The sequence below is a fragment of the Homalodisca vitripennis genome, chromosome 5 (assembly GCF_021130785.1).
Source record: "Homalodisca vitripennis isolate AUS2020 chromosome 5, UT_GWSS_2.1, whole genome shotgun sequence".
In the NCBI taxonomy this organism is placed as follows: domain Eukaryota; kingdom Metazoa; phylum Arthropoda; class Insecta; order Hemiptera; family Cicadellidae; genus Homalodisca; species Homalodisca vitripennis.
Genome location: NC_060211.1, coordinates 104,549,284 through 104,565,244, shown reverse-complemented (window position 1 = coordinate 104,565,244; position 15,961 = coordinate 104,549,284). Strand labels below are relative to the sequence as shown.

At 31.3% G+C, this 15,961-nt stretch overlaps 1 protein-coding gene across 2 annotated transcripts in view; it reads right to left on the bottom strand.

The window, feature by feature from the left end:
• Window positions 1-15,961, bottom strand: part of LOC124362632 (phospholipid scramblase 2-like) — a 43,124-nt gene that overhangs the window by 5,798 nt on the left and 21,365 nt on the right. The window contains exons 2-5 of one of the 2 annotated variants that reach the window (XM_046817304.1): window positions 11,149-11,256; window positions 5,851-5,937; window positions 5,227-5,325; window positions 3,673-3,786 (exon numbers count right to left, since the gene is read on the bottom strand). In XM_046817304.1, the coding sequence (XP_046673260.1) occupies window positions 3,673-3,786; window positions 5,227-5,325; window positions 5,851-5,937; window positions 11,149-11,256 (408 nt within the window). The remainder of the gene's footprint in view (window positions 1-3,672; window positions 3,787-5,226; window positions 5,326-5,850; window positions 5,938-11,148; window positions 11,257-15,961) is intronic. The other variant, XM_046817305.1, reaches the window with a different exon arrangement.

Here is a 15,961-nt window from a genome sequence, read left to right as displayed (position 1 = left end):
AACTGTTTTCTTCTGTATTGTATTAATTGTATTGTATGGATAAGCTACATGTTACATATGTTATTGTTTTATGTTAAAATCTCATATGATTGTGCTCAGTTTGTTTAAACATTTATTTATTCTGCTATTTTTTCGCTTTTATTGTGGTTACCCCTAAGACCTATCTATATAAACATGTTTGCTAACGTTCAGCTAAATCCCAAGATTTACCATTATCGAACTCAGTTTTCCTTATAAAGAAATAAAGCTTAACGAAAATTTTCAAGTATGAATGTTTTTGAGATATTGTGCGGAAAGACAGACAGACAGAAATGGTATTTTTCCAAGTTCCACGAATGGAAGGCTTTGCTAACGCTCCACCAATTCCACTTGTTACTTCATACTAGACCATTATTTAATTGGATTATTTGTGATGTACTATTGAACAGTATGATACAGAACACACTTAATGTATATACTATTGAGAAATGGAGTGTCTGTGGAATTTACTATTAAGAGATAAAACACAAACATATTAAGTACTATTGAGATACAGAACAGACATGTTCTATTCACAGATCAAGCCAGATAATATGTACTGTTGAGAGATCGAGCACAGACATATTTGTTGTTGAGAGATCAAGCATGGGCATATATAGTGTTGAGAGATCAAGCACAGACATATGTACTGTTGAGAGATCGAGCACAGACATATTTGTTTTTGAGAGATCAAGCATGGACATATATAGTGTTGAGAGATCAAGCACAGACATATGTACTGTTGAGAGATCGAGCACAGACATATTTGTTGTTCAGAGATCAAGCATGGACATATATAGTGTTGAGCGATCAAGCACAGACGTATGTACTGTTGAGAGATCGAGCACAGACATATTTTTGTTGAGAGATCAAGTACAGACATATTTGTTATTGGCAGATCAAGCACAGAAATATGTACGGTTGAGAGATCGAGCACATACCATTTGTTGTTGAGAGATCAAGCACAGACATATATACTGTTTCGTGGTTACCCGATCGACGCTTCGAGAGTAAGTATTTTAAATGAATCTTGTCATTGTAAAGTGTAATACGTAGGTACTAAAATTAGTCTTGAAACTTTAAAAGTATTAAAACCAAAATATGTAAAAGGTTTCATGGTTTAGATAAAATTTCAAAACGGAATAGTCGATATAAAGTATAGCCTACATGTCTCACCAATTTAATCTCAATCTCAATTTGTTAGATTTCAAGTGTTAAAAAAGAGAATACTAATCCTTTTTAGGTGGAGATTCTTATTTGAGGGGACGCTCAAAAATAATTTATCACTATCTTCTTCGCCTTGGGTCTGAAAGAGGAATGAAATTGTTGAAACAGGAAACAGTAATATTTATAATTGTGTTGATGATCATCAGCTGGTACTTACTAGCCAATCGACCATAACAGTAGCACAGCCATATACATATACAGGGTGTCAATTAAGTCTGGAACCTCTTTTTTAATTTTTGAACCACAATAGGAAGAAATACCAAAGTTCACACGTGCTTACTGGTGATAGTAACGCATACATCTGCCCAATTACCGACCGGATAATCCCTTTGGGGGACGGTCCACAAGGAGTCAGACAAAATTCTTAAACAGCAGCATAGGTCAAGTTTGGTATCAAATTAAAGGTCTCACTGGGCAGAGTACAATGCCGCAAACCGGACTTCAAAAAGTGGATTCATTCAGTAGTTATAGCTATTTGAATTTTAAAACAATTGAACAATGTAAATTATTAAGTATTACAAGTAAACACCAATGTTTTAGTACCTGTGATCAAAGTAAGTGTTCAAAATGTTCCCCTCCCATCATCTGAAAATGTAGTAATCGAAGCCAAGAATCAATAATTATTACCAATAACACAACTACTGTGGTGGCAGATAGAGTCATACACAGCATACACAGAAATTTAACGTTTGGGCAGGTATTACAGGAAATCAAATTATGGGCCTATTATTTATCAATGGTAATTTAAATGGTGACTCGTATCTAGCAATGCTCCAAAATGAGATAATTCCTGCACTACAAGCTGCTCTTGGTCGACAATTTCAAAGAATTTATTTCCAACAAGATGGCGCGCCACCACACTTTGCTCTCATTGTTAGAGAATACTTGGATACAATATTCCTTCACAGATGGATTGGAAGACATGGTGCAGTAGAGTGGCCTGCTCGTTCCCCTGATTTATCTCCGCTGGATTTTTTTTCTTTGGGGATACCTCAAAGATAAAGTTTATCGTACTAAGCCTCGAGATTTGGCGCACCTAAGAAATCTCATAGTCCAAGAAGCTCAAGATATTCCTCGTGACTACCTTCAAAATGCAGTGGATGGCTTTTACAACCGCCTAGAACATTGCCAGACGATGGGAGGGGAACATTTTGAACACTTACTTTGATCACAAGTACTTAAAAATTGGTGTTTACTTGTAATACTTAATAATTTACATTGTTCAATTGTTTTAAAATTCAAATAGCTATAACTACTTAATGAATCCATCTTTTGAAGTCCGGTTTGTGGCATTGTACTCTGCTAAGTAAGACATTTAATTTGATACCAAACTTGACCTATGCTGCTATTTAAGGATTTTGTCTGACTCCTTGTGGACCGTCCCCCAAAGGGATTATCCGGTCGGTAATTGGGCAGATGTATGCGTTACTATCACCAGTAAGCACGTGTGAACTTTGGTATTTCTTTCTATTGTGGTTCAAAAATTAAAAAAGAGGTTCCAGACTTAATTGACACCCTGTATGTATGTATATATATATATATATATATATATATATATATATATATATATATATATATATATATATATATAATAATAATAATAATATTGACAATCCCATTTAATTAATACGCACAAATTTCTAAGTTGATCTCCAATTCATCATCTTTTATATATATATATATATATATATATATATATATATAAAATATATATATATATATTGATTGCTTAATCAATATTATTATACGACTATAAATAAAAGCTATGGCTGAAATGTTTGGAAAATGTGGTGTAATATTAATATTTAAATTAATAGCGGATATGAAATATTGATTAAGGATGTTTTAACACATTTAAATTAAATACCTTTCAAATATTTTGAATGATTTGCTTTACATAGAGATTTGATGAAATGGAATAAGATAAATTAATGAAATGACTCACTACCTATTAGAAATAAATTCGTTAATTAAAGTACATTGTATTATATGCCTAAATATTTGTGGTATATTACTGAAATATAAATACCTTACTTTAGCATTTAAATGCAAAATTTAACTGCATCTATAGCCCTGTGTTGATTTCCTCATCAATATCGTAATCAAATTATGTTTAATACTTTAAAATTTAATTCCAAAATAAATATTTCAACCTGTTTATTTATTTATAGCATTATAAAACTCGAACTTATTAAAAAAAAAAAAAAAAAAAACAAAAAACTTAAAGGTGAAATAATTCCTTGCAGCTTGGAACGTGGCTCTGTTAGCCATTATCAAGATAATCTTAATAATGTAATATAGTTGGTGAAATTAAATTCTGTTGATTTTTTTACATTATAATATAAAATAGTTAAGCTACACACAACACTGAAAAAAAGAAAAATATGAAAACTTAAATTTGTGAAATGTTTATTGATATTAAAGTACCTTCACACAGTTCTACTTTCTGGTGTACCAGCAGCTGGTCTACGGAAGTGAGATACTCCAGACCTGGAGGGCAGTAACTGTTCTGGACCTGCATAGGCAAACTGTTCCAGTCATCTAAAAAGATTATGACACTGTAGAGAAACTTATACATATCAATTAAATATATGTCTCGAGTTATATATTTTTAAATTTACGATTACAAAACGAAAAATTAACAAACTAAGCTAGGTTACTCTTAACCAACTTATACAGAACAACAAAAACTCTAACAAGTATGTTTAATACCATGTACTCTGATACACACTAAACAATTCTTAAAGAAAGGAATAATCACTGAAGGAAAGAGTATGTTTTATGTCAGTTCCAGTTACAGTTAGAAATGATAGAAAAATTAACAAACTAAGCTAGGTTACTCTTAACCAACTTATACAGAACAACAAAAACTCTAACAAGTATGTTTAATACCATGTACTCTGATACACACTAAACAATTCTTAAAGAAAGGAATAATCACTGAAGGAAAGAGTATGTTTTATGTCAGTTCCAGTTACAGTTAGAAATGATAGAAAAATTAACAAACTAAGCTAGGTTACTCTTAACCAACTTATACAGAACAACACAAACTCTAACAAGTATGTTTAATACCATGTACTCTGATACACACTAAACAATTCTTCAAGAAAGGAATAATCACTGAAGGAAAGAGTATGTTTTATGTCAGTTCCAGTTACAGCTAGAAATTATAGAAATAGTAACAAAAGATCTATAGTAAAGTTATCAAATTTCTGAGGTGTTTATTTTTTATTTCCAAAATCACCATGTATAGAACAAACCATTAAAACAAATTGGTACAGTTTCAGGTTAATTGTAAATTTAAATTAAATATCAACATAAATGTAAACTTTTAGGTTAAATTAAACCGATTTTGTAAAAATACAAAGCATACCATTCAACATTAATTTAATAATGATTTAACATTTCTTTTTTATTTAGTTTTAAAACATTTAGAACAGTAAAATAATCCTAGGTCGTCTTCAAATTTATAAACTAAAACACCGTTATAACAAATTATAAACATTTTGTAATAACGCATATTTCATTAAAAGTTTAAAACTTATTTTATTTTGTATTCTCTTGTTGAATACTAAATACTTGTATTCCTAGCATTTCAGTATTTTAACTAAGTTTGAAGCTACGCTTTAACAAAAACAATACAATTAGTTTTGTTGTTACATTCTGTTTTGTTGTGAAAATTACATTTCATATATGTGTTTAATTAGCCTACAATAGATTTATCAATAAAGGAAAGTATTTTTAGGTGTAGTTGACTATAAAGTGTTTAAATGATCTATTAAGTGACTAACCTTACAAAATTAAATATCTAAAACTTTGATGATATATTGCTTTGTTCGTGACATCCAAATACAATACAGTAACTTCCATGATTTTTGAGTTGATATTGTGTAATTTATATTATTAGCAATTATTAATTATAATCAAAGAATTATATTTTTTAATTATCGAATTAAAAATGATAACAACAATAACTTTAACCTTGTAAGAGATGTGGCTGCACCGTAGGTAATGGTTGGGTTGATATAGGGGGCACACTGATATCCTGACTTTTCAAGTCTACATCCTCCTGTTGAGATACTGAAACAGTAAATGTGTACATGAATCGTTGAACTCTGAACAACAATAACCTAGTAAACGAGATGGCTACTCCACAGGTAATGATTTAGTTGATATTGGGAGCAATAACATTTTATTTATATGCTTTCATCTACATACAAAAAAATGAAATATTGTTCCTAATTAAGCACAAATATCCCTACTTTCGATTCAAAATGCACAGGACTCCTTTATCATAAATGATTTCACTGGGAAATCTGACATATTGAGTAAGATCTTTTGAGGGACTCAATAACAAAAATCAAGCAATGTTGCACGGAAATTCTATTAGGAATATGAGGATCCAATGATCGTCACTTATCTTATGACTTCTATGCTATTTAGAAAATATATGCTTTCAACGTTTCTGTTATTCAGCAGGAAATTCTGTACGTGGCCGCGGGTTACAACTAGCATATTATATAACAATTATTGTATTGTAATACAATGCCTGAGGTATATCCTTTATATTATTAATTTACATTGAATAAAAACAATAATTTTAACCTTGTAAAATCGTTGGTAATGGTTGGGTTGATATAGGGAGCTCATTGATATCCTGACTTTTCAAATCTGGATCCTCTTGTCGAAATTCTGAAACAGTAAATTTGTACATGGAGCGTTGAACTCTGGACAACAATAACCTAGTAAATGAGATGGCTAATCCACAGGTAATGATTTGCTTAATATAGGGAGCACATTGATATCCTGCCTTTTCAAATCTGGATCCTCTTGTCGAAATTCTGAAACAGTAAATGTGTACATGAATCTTTGAACTCGGAACAACAATAACCTAGTTAATGAGATGGCTACTCCACAGGTAATGATTTGGTTAGTATAGGGAGCACATTGATATCCTGACTTCTGGAATGTGGATCCTCCTGTTCAAATACTGACACGTCAAATTGGACTCTATTTAACAATAATTGGATAGATCGCATTAGTCATCGCTGCTCCATATATAATCTGTATACTCCTATATAAGGAGATGTTCTGACTGACTGATTTATCAATGCCCAGCAAAAACAGGAAACATATAAATATTAAATTTGGTACATAAGAATATATTGTGCCCTAGAGGTGCATCAGGGTTTTTCTCTCCAACCTCCGCCTCACTGGACTCTTTGAGTTTTGTGTGACTTCCATAAGAAATGCATTGCTGCAAACAAGTGAGACACAACAACAAAACAAGTGAGTTATTATAATTTTTGTCCTTTTAATGCCAGGGATCTCGCTACGAGACGTTGTAAAAACACGCTTGGGTGCCGAGAGTCTCGCTCCGAGACGAGATGTTCCTACGCGATATGTGCCGGAGTCTCGGAACGAGACGATTTCTATTTCACTTGTAGTACCTCTATAACTTATCCCACACTGGCTTATCATACCAAAGACCTATACATTAAATAAACTAACATTTTCAACTATTATTTGAACTTTATACTGCTGTTGGGTGACATAAACCACTAACTTAAAATACAACACTTTCTCAGTTGGACCGCGATTGCGATCGCGGTGCCGTGAGGAGTAGCGGGGCGCTTTTTATGTTATATAATTGTGCGTTTTTATTAACTTAAAATGTTTCTAACTGATATTAGCTATGAAAATTAATAAAAAAGCTATGGCAGTCACTTAAGAAAACTTTTAGAAGATGTTTGTACTGGTTATACGTCCCAGTGTCAAAGAAGACAGTAGTTGTAGAGTTTTTGAAAATTGCCTTAGTTGTTATGTTTACGTTTTGAGTTTCGTTTTAGTTATTAATATTATATTACACGTCATGATTTTGCATAGTTTTTCAATGGTTTTTATCATTAAAGTATGAAATTTCGAAAAGAATTAAAAAAGAGCTTTGTATGGTGAAAAATAAACGTTAACTGAATGTTTTCCAAAGCCCTGTGCTTTTTTAGTAAAACAAACCTCTAGCGCTTGAATAATTTGTTACAATTGTGTTTATTGTACAATGTTAGTTAATTACACATGATGTTAGGGTGTTTTAAATTGAATAAATTTTTCTTGTAGTAGTTCACCTTAAACGTGATTTTATTTTGTTTCCGTAGAAAATCACTGTCTAAAGTGATTTTTAATTTTTTACATTATATAACAAATAACCATCTGATTGTTATATATTTTCTGATGGACAGTTAATTTACCTTTCAAACGAATTAAAAAGGAGTCTAATGATCAAAAATAAATTTTAAGTTAATTGTTTTCTGAAATCTTGCGTTATAGTAAATAATCTCTAGCAATTAACTATTTTTTACAATTTTTATTGTACAATATTAGGTTATTACCCGTGAATTTGGATTATTTTTAAATAGTCTTTATCATGAAAGTATTTAAATTTCAAAATACATTTTTTAATAGTTATTTCACCTCAAACTTGTCTTTTATTTTGTTTCCATGGAAATTTTGCTGTCTAAAATGATTTTTTTAATTAAAAAATTAAATAAAAATTTCATTGTTAAGTAGATTCTTATGCGTAATTAATTTACCTTTAAAGAGAAGTAAAAACGAGCTTTTTATGGTCAAAAATCAATTTCAGATACATTTTTTAAACCTTGCGTTTTCGTCCAATATCCTCTGGCACTCTCTGCATAGTCACACAAAAAATAACCTGGCACTTTTCAACATGGATTTGATTATATCTCTGGCACTAAAATGGTTAATAATTAATTGATAGATTTTGCTGAATGTCATCAGCTGTACTATGTAAATCTATTCTAGTCCTCAATATATGAATACCTCGATAAACAGTGGTATCAAGGTACCAATGATCCTCAGTACCACAACTCTTTTCATATGATTGGATACCAATATTTTCAAAATACTGTGACGACCCCCAGCATATAGTTCTAAGACCAGACCGGAAACATCGTATGCGGTCATAATCAGCCAATTTAAAATATTAAATTATCAGTAATATATTTGATTTTTATTCAGCATAACATCTAATTGTAGTAACGAGTAATGAATATATGCAGTCAGACTTATTAGGTTAAGCAGTGCAGGTGGAGAAGATATATAGTTTAATTTAGCACATGAATTGTAAGTCCAAGTCTGTCAGCAGTAAGTCTGGTAACTTTCCATACCCAGAGCAGCTGCGCAGTTACTGGGTGGTAAACAGGCAGGAATTTGCTGAGGTAGCGTCTGGAACAACGCTGTTCCCTGGATTTCGTTGTTCTGAGTCGCAGTCGTGCCGGGGTTTTGAACGCATCAAGCTCGCGTGAAATCGCTCTCTCTCCCGTTCTAAATTTGTAATTGTTGAACTGATTTTAAATTATGTAATAAAATTCAAATTGTTTTCGCAATAAATTAAATTGTTTTATTTGGCCAACCGAGGAGAGCGTTTTTATTACAGCAACCTGGGCTAGTTTCCATCACCGTGTCCGAGTTAAAACCCGAGAACTTTTAAAATTAAATTACGTGTGGTCGTCACGCCACAATATTTTGTTGAATAAAATCAACAGAAATGCTTCACATACGTTTGAAAAACGACGATATTGTATTACTATCCTTTCATATATGTAGACAAAAATGAAATGTTTGTTATTGAGCTTATGATACAGTAGGACCGATTTGTTATGTGTTGTTTAAAAACGTTCGTAATAGTCCAAATTAGGTTTTGACAAAAAAAACAGGAAAGTAATGTATATTGGATATATATGCAAAGCGAATTAATATAATAGCCCCATCTTATGCAAATCTAGTTATGGGTTTCTTTGAAAAAGAAATGTTTAGATGCAAAACATTTATTACCTTTTAAATGGCTATGTTGCATAGATGATATATTTTTAATCTGGGATCATGGAGTCAATTTTTAATTAAAATTCCTTAGTAATCTTCAAGAATTCTCTTCTTTAAAATACTCATGAAACTACTCAAAATATAAAATTACATTTCTAGATTTAGACGTTCCATTTGTCACCCAAATGTATGTTGAAAATCATTTCCAGAATGTTTGTCGGAAAGAGTAAATAAATTATGCAGCAGCCAATCTGATTCAAAGATTTGGATTAACCTGAACATTTGTTAAACATCAAATTAACAAACTAAAATATCCTAAACATTCATACGACTATTTAAATGAACCTAAGTGTATTACCAAATTCTTCTCTAGTCTACACAAAATTCATTCTATTATAAAATTGGTTTTAATTTACTTCAAAGTTCCTCAGACACTTCAACGTTTAGGCTATTTCAAGCGTACCCAGAGTAATTTTCGGAAGACCTCCAAATTTAAAAAAATTAGCTGGTGAACACACGAGTTTCAAAATATATTGACTATAGGATAAATGGACGTGATTCTTGTAAACAATCACGATATGGAACATATAAAATTATGAATTCTTCAAGAGAATTCACTATCAGTAATATTGAAAGGTCGTCCTATAATTGGCAACATCGACTGCAATATTCTACAAATGTAATAAATACCAAATCAACTGTAAGTTTTGCTCCAAACAATACATTGGCCAAACATCTAATTATTAAAGAATTCGTATGACAGGGCATAGGTTTAACATTTTTTCATCAAGGCAAATACAAACTATTGGCAAATACATTGTCTTGAACACAATCAAGAGATAATTGAACATTTTTATATTAAAAGGGGTCCACAAAATATAACCATATCCTGTTGAAAATTACAACAGATACAAATTAAAGCACATGGAGCAAGCTCATAAAATTATGTTGAAGACATAAAATCCATTTGGAGTAAATTTGAGATAATTTTGTTCATAACTGTTATAGACTCAAAATTTGTCCAAAAAGAACTAATTCCATCCTTTTCTAAAAATCTAGTAGGTATTCCACAAATATTTATTTGATACAAATAGAACTCAGCTTGACTTTATCAAATCTTGTGTTCTGTGTTTTCTTATAATGGTCCTTACATTTTTCTTATGGTTCTTGTTTACTTTTTATTTTGTTAATCCCCCGAAATATACAGAAGTAAAAAGAATATTCTGTCCTTTTCGTCTATTTAAACAGTGATTACTAAGTAAGCCATTTGTTAGATAGGAAAATCGATTACAAACATACTGATGAGAAATCTCTAGAATTTCGAATTTCAAGATTAGTAGTTTATTTCAAACACCACTACCAAATTTATTATCTAATTTTGACTATAATATCGCACTAATAACAAATTCAAACAAATTTAGTCTATTATGGATATTACTTTAAATTTTTTATAAAATGCAATTAATGATTGAACAAAGTTTAATACATGCATGAGTATAGCAAACAGAAGTCAGAGCAATGCCTTGCACTGTCCTGTATCAGATTTACTGATATTTATACTTTCCAAGAATGAAACTCGACGATACAAACAAGGACGACGACCCGAGTGGCCCGCGAAACAGGCAGATGTTTCTTTTGGGGATTTAACTTATTTACGATTATGTTACAATTACGCATAAATACTGAAATAACATGTTCCTCAAATTTGCCTAATTCATTTCAAGATATACAGAAATCCTTCATCATAATTTCTAACACTGAGAAACCTAAAAAACTATGTTCTTTTGAGAAATTCAATAAAAGAAATCAAGGAATGTTGCACGAAAATTCGATTGGGAATAAGACTCATGACATAACTTATGTCATGTTATAACATGACTTATGTCTTGACTTCTATACCATTTACAAAAGATATGCTTTCAACGTCCCTGTTATTCAGCAGGGACCCGCGTGCGAAGTCGCGGGTAACAGCTAGTCTATTACATTATTATAATACTGTGCCTGATATATATTTTTTTTATTATTGAACCTACATTGAACTTTAATAATAATAATAATTGTAACCTTGTAAAAGCGGTGGTTGCTCCACAGTTAATGGTTGGGTTGATGTCAGAGGCATACTAAATGTATTAATATTCTGACTTCTCTGGTCTGGATCCAACTGTCGGTATACTGAAACAGTGAATATAAATAGTGAATTAAAAGTTAAATTTCCAACAAACAAGATACATAACTTATAAATTAAAATAGATCGATAAATGTGTTGCTAAGCGCAAAACTCGAGGCTGTTTTGACCAATTCGTTTAATTATTTTTTAAATTATTGTTGATATACTATATACCTATTCTTATAAATAGAAAAATTGATTGTTTTAGAGGTATTTTGGATTCGGGTTCTTAGTAATAATATTCATCAAACACAATCCCAATGTAACTGTGATACTAAGCAACTATTGACTTTTTTCAGCCAAACATGTTTAAGGAATGAATGTTGGCGTTTTATATGGCTAATAACTCTAACAACCAAGGATCTGTATTAATTGTCATTTCTCTTTATTGGCTGCACCGCCGAAATCCAGAAAATTTTCAAATGAATTATTATCCTGAATAGACTTAACTATCACTGACTTAAAAGGTCTCAGCTTTATAGATGGAGGTATAACCATAACCTAGTCCAATTATAATACGGAATATGAGGTCTGGTGTATTCCGTCAGTATTATAGTGCTTTAAGGTTTTATTATAGGACCGCTTTTTATCTTGTGGATTACCTGTGGAAGATAATATATATATATATATAAGTAGATAATAATATGGGGTTCCTGGCGCACTTTCGGAGCCAACCGAAAAGCAATGTAAAATACTGTTCAATGTACCATAAAGGAAGCTGAGAAATAACACAGCAAATCTCAATGAAAAATTAACCGAATCTACAGTCGTTCGTCTCCAAAAGCGATCGGTACATTACTATCTACTCTGTGGAATGAAAAATTAACCAAATCTACAGCTGTTTGCTTCTACTTTCTTAAGCTGTGCTTTGTAAAATGTTGTCAAATCTGCTACGAATAAAGGAAAAATCTTCAATGACAGTCGAGGTGTGCTACTACAGACCGACCATCACGATAATCGCTTCGCCTGCGTCATATCCGTAGTGATATCACGCCGTGAGAGGCGCAATCGTTGGTTTACAAGCACCATTTAGTTAAATAAATTTTTCTATCTAAATGGAGCGCGAAAAAATATCATGTCCGTTCTGCAAAAAAGAAATTTTAAGAAAAAACTATGATCGCCATTATAATTCTAAAAGTCACGAAAAAAAACAAGCAAATTTACGATAATGAACTAAATTATTTAAGACAATGGGCTAGAGAAAATAAAATTGCCGATCACGAAAACATGTTTAATATTGAGAAATTACGTGAATTAAAGAGAAATTTCAAAGTTGAAAAGAAAAATCTCGACCTATTTAATGATGAAAAACTTCATTCAATAGCTGAAAAGTTGGCTATCGGTACTAACGATAAAACCAAGTCTGAAATGATCGAAGAAATTGATAAAACTCTTAAAGTAAAATCCGAAAATATCATTGATGTAGAAGTTTTATCCTCAATACACGGTCTTTTCAAGCAATACATTTTAACAAACTTGAACGACAATTCCATGTCAATTTACAAATATCTTTCAATTATGCGGTCAGAAATTAAAAGTTTAATCGAGAAATTTCAAGAAAATGTTAAAAATATGAAGGGCTATCTCTCTTTGGAATGTGAATACGAACGAACTTTAGTGAATGGTGAACCGCAAACATGTCTAATGTATTTTACTATCAAAGCAGACGAAATCTTTGACGTAAACGACTTTATTACTAAGCAATTTAATAAATTAACACATCGAGAACAAACGAATAATCCAAATAAAGGTTCCGGATGGACATTTAAAAGTTGTAAACAACTAGTTTTGAGCCTTAACAAACACGAAATGATGAATGCAGGATCATACATCGATTTACCAAAGAATATCAAAGATAAAAAAGCTTGTATAAATATAAAAAATAGAGATGATTTTTGCTTTATTTACTCAATAAGATGTGCTATTGAAAAACCAGAAAGAGACTGTGAACGTGTAAAGCAATACGAAAAATTTGTGAATGACGAAATATTTTCAGGTTTTGAGTATCCAATGTCTCTGAAAGATATACAAATATTTGAAAAACGAAGCTACAATTCCAAGTATAAGTATCCAACAATGTCTATCAATGTCTACAGTTTTGATGAAAATATTAACATTGTTCCGTTACAAATTTCTGAAAAATATGACGCTGAAACAAACATTGATTTATTGTATGTTAAACAAGATGATAAATCTCATTATGTTTTGATAACCGATTTAAATAAGCTTGTTTCTTCGCAGTTGTCTAAACATAAAGAAAGAAAATTTTTGTGTAGAAGATGTTTAAGCCATTTTTACAAATCTGGAGATTTAACAGATCACTTAGAAATTTGTAAAAATCATGAAGTTTGTAAGCCAATTATGCCATTTCCAGGTCAAACAACTAAATTTACTAATTATCAAAAGAAATTTAACCATCCGTACGTAATTTATATGGACTTTGAGAGCATATTAGAAAAAATTCCGACATGCAAGAACAATCCACAAAGATCGACTACAACCAAGATTCAGAGGCACATTCCTTATGGTTTTACTCTATATTTAGTGTCGAATGTGACCAATCGCATGTACAAACCGATATGTTATCGTGCCAAAAATGAAGAAGATTTGAAAAACGTCCCGACAAAATTGTTTGAAGAACTCAATAAATTATCGAAATACATAGCGAAAAAATATAATTCTAAGAACATGAAACCTATGAAATTGACAGAAGAAGAAGAAATTTCGTATCAAAATTCAAACGTTTGTCATATCTGTGAATGGTCTGCTTATGATGTTGGGTCAATTCAGTATGGTTTTACTCCCGATAGTTGGAAAGATAAGAGTTATAATAAAGTGAGAGATCATTGTCATTTAACCGGCAAGTTTCGAGGCGCAGCTCATGCATGTTGCAATCTAAATTTGAAATTTCCTCAGAATATTCCCGTTTTCTGCCACAATATGTCAAATTACGATACTCATTTGTACATAAAAGAATTGGCTAAACAATATGGAAATGTTGATTTGATTGCAAACACCGATGAAAAATATATAAATTATTCTGTAAATTCTGGATATGGCTATGAATTCGAAGGTGATAAGCCAAGAAAATTCTTCAAGTTTTCGTTTGTAGACACGTTCAGATTCATGGCCTCGTCTATAGAAAAGTTAGCTAAAAATCTAAAGAGAGAAGACTTCAAACATACAAATCATTTTATACAAGATGGAAGAATATTGAATGAGATAATAGAAAGACAGCCAAATGACGACGACGAGATTTTTAAAATTCTATCTGGAAAAGGAATATTTCCCTATGAATTTATCGACAGTATTGAAAAACTTGATTACACAGAAGAATTGAGAATTCAAGATTTCTATTCACTTTTGACAGATGAGAGCATATCTGAGAAAGATTTTCAACACTACTTAAATGTTTGGAACAAATTAAAAGAGAAAAATCTTGGAAATTACTCTGATTTGTACAATATCCAAGATGTTTTATTGCTTGCTGATATATTCGAAAATTTCAGAAACATTTGCCTTAATTGTTATAAACTCGATCCGGCACACTATCTAACAGCTCCCAGTCTCGCATGGGACGCAATGTTAAAATTAACGAAAATTGAGCTTCAGCTAATTAACGATTATAATATGTATTTGATGATTGAAAAAGGCATTCGCGGGGGCATTTCTCAGTGTATTAAACGATATGTGAAAGCAAATAACAAATATTTAAAAGATTTTGATAAGACAAAGCCCGAAAACTATTTACTCTATCTCGATGCAAACAACCTTTATGGGTATGGTCTTATGCAAAAACTGCCGTTTAGTGATATCAAGTGGATGGATCCTAAAACGTATACAAAAGAAGAGTGGCAAGAAACAATTTTAGAACTCACTGGCGACGAAGATTATGGCTATATTCCCGAAGTCGATCTTGGATATCCAACAAATTTACACGAACATCACAAGGATTTACCTCTTGCTCCAGAACATTTTAAAAAACAAACTTTGCACAACTCTACTGGATAAAACTGAATACGTTGTTCATTCGAGAAATTTGAAGTTCTATTTGGAACAAGGTATGATTTTGAAACATGTGAATAGAGTTATTGCATTCGATCAGAAGCCTTTTATGAAAGAATACATTGATTTTAACACAAACATGAGAACCAAAGCTACAAGCGACTTTGAAAAGGACTTTTATAAGCTGATGAACAACTCAGTTTTTGGAAAATCTATGGAAAATGTGAGAAACAGATGTGATATTAAGCTTGGAAATGAAGAATTTTCAATGAAACAAGCTAAGAAAACAAATTTCAAATGCTTTAACATCTTTGACGACAACTGTATAGCGAGTCACATGTACAAACAAAAGGTTAAATTTAACAAACCGATTTACATAGGATTTTCAGTTCTCGACCTCTCAAAATTGCTAATGTACGAGTTTTATTACAACAAATTAAAGAAGTTTGATCCAGATTTGAATCTGTGTTACATGGATACAGACAGTTATTTTCTAGAATTGAAACGAGATCCTTTTAAAATTATTAAAGAAAATATAGATGACTTTGATACAAGTGATTATCCAAAAGATCATGAATGTTTCACTACTAAAAATAAGAAGGTAATAGGGAAATTCAAAGATGAGTTAAATAGCGAAGTTTTAGAAGAATTTTGTGGTTTAAGGTCTAAGATGTACTCGTACAAATATCTAGATAAAAACCCAGT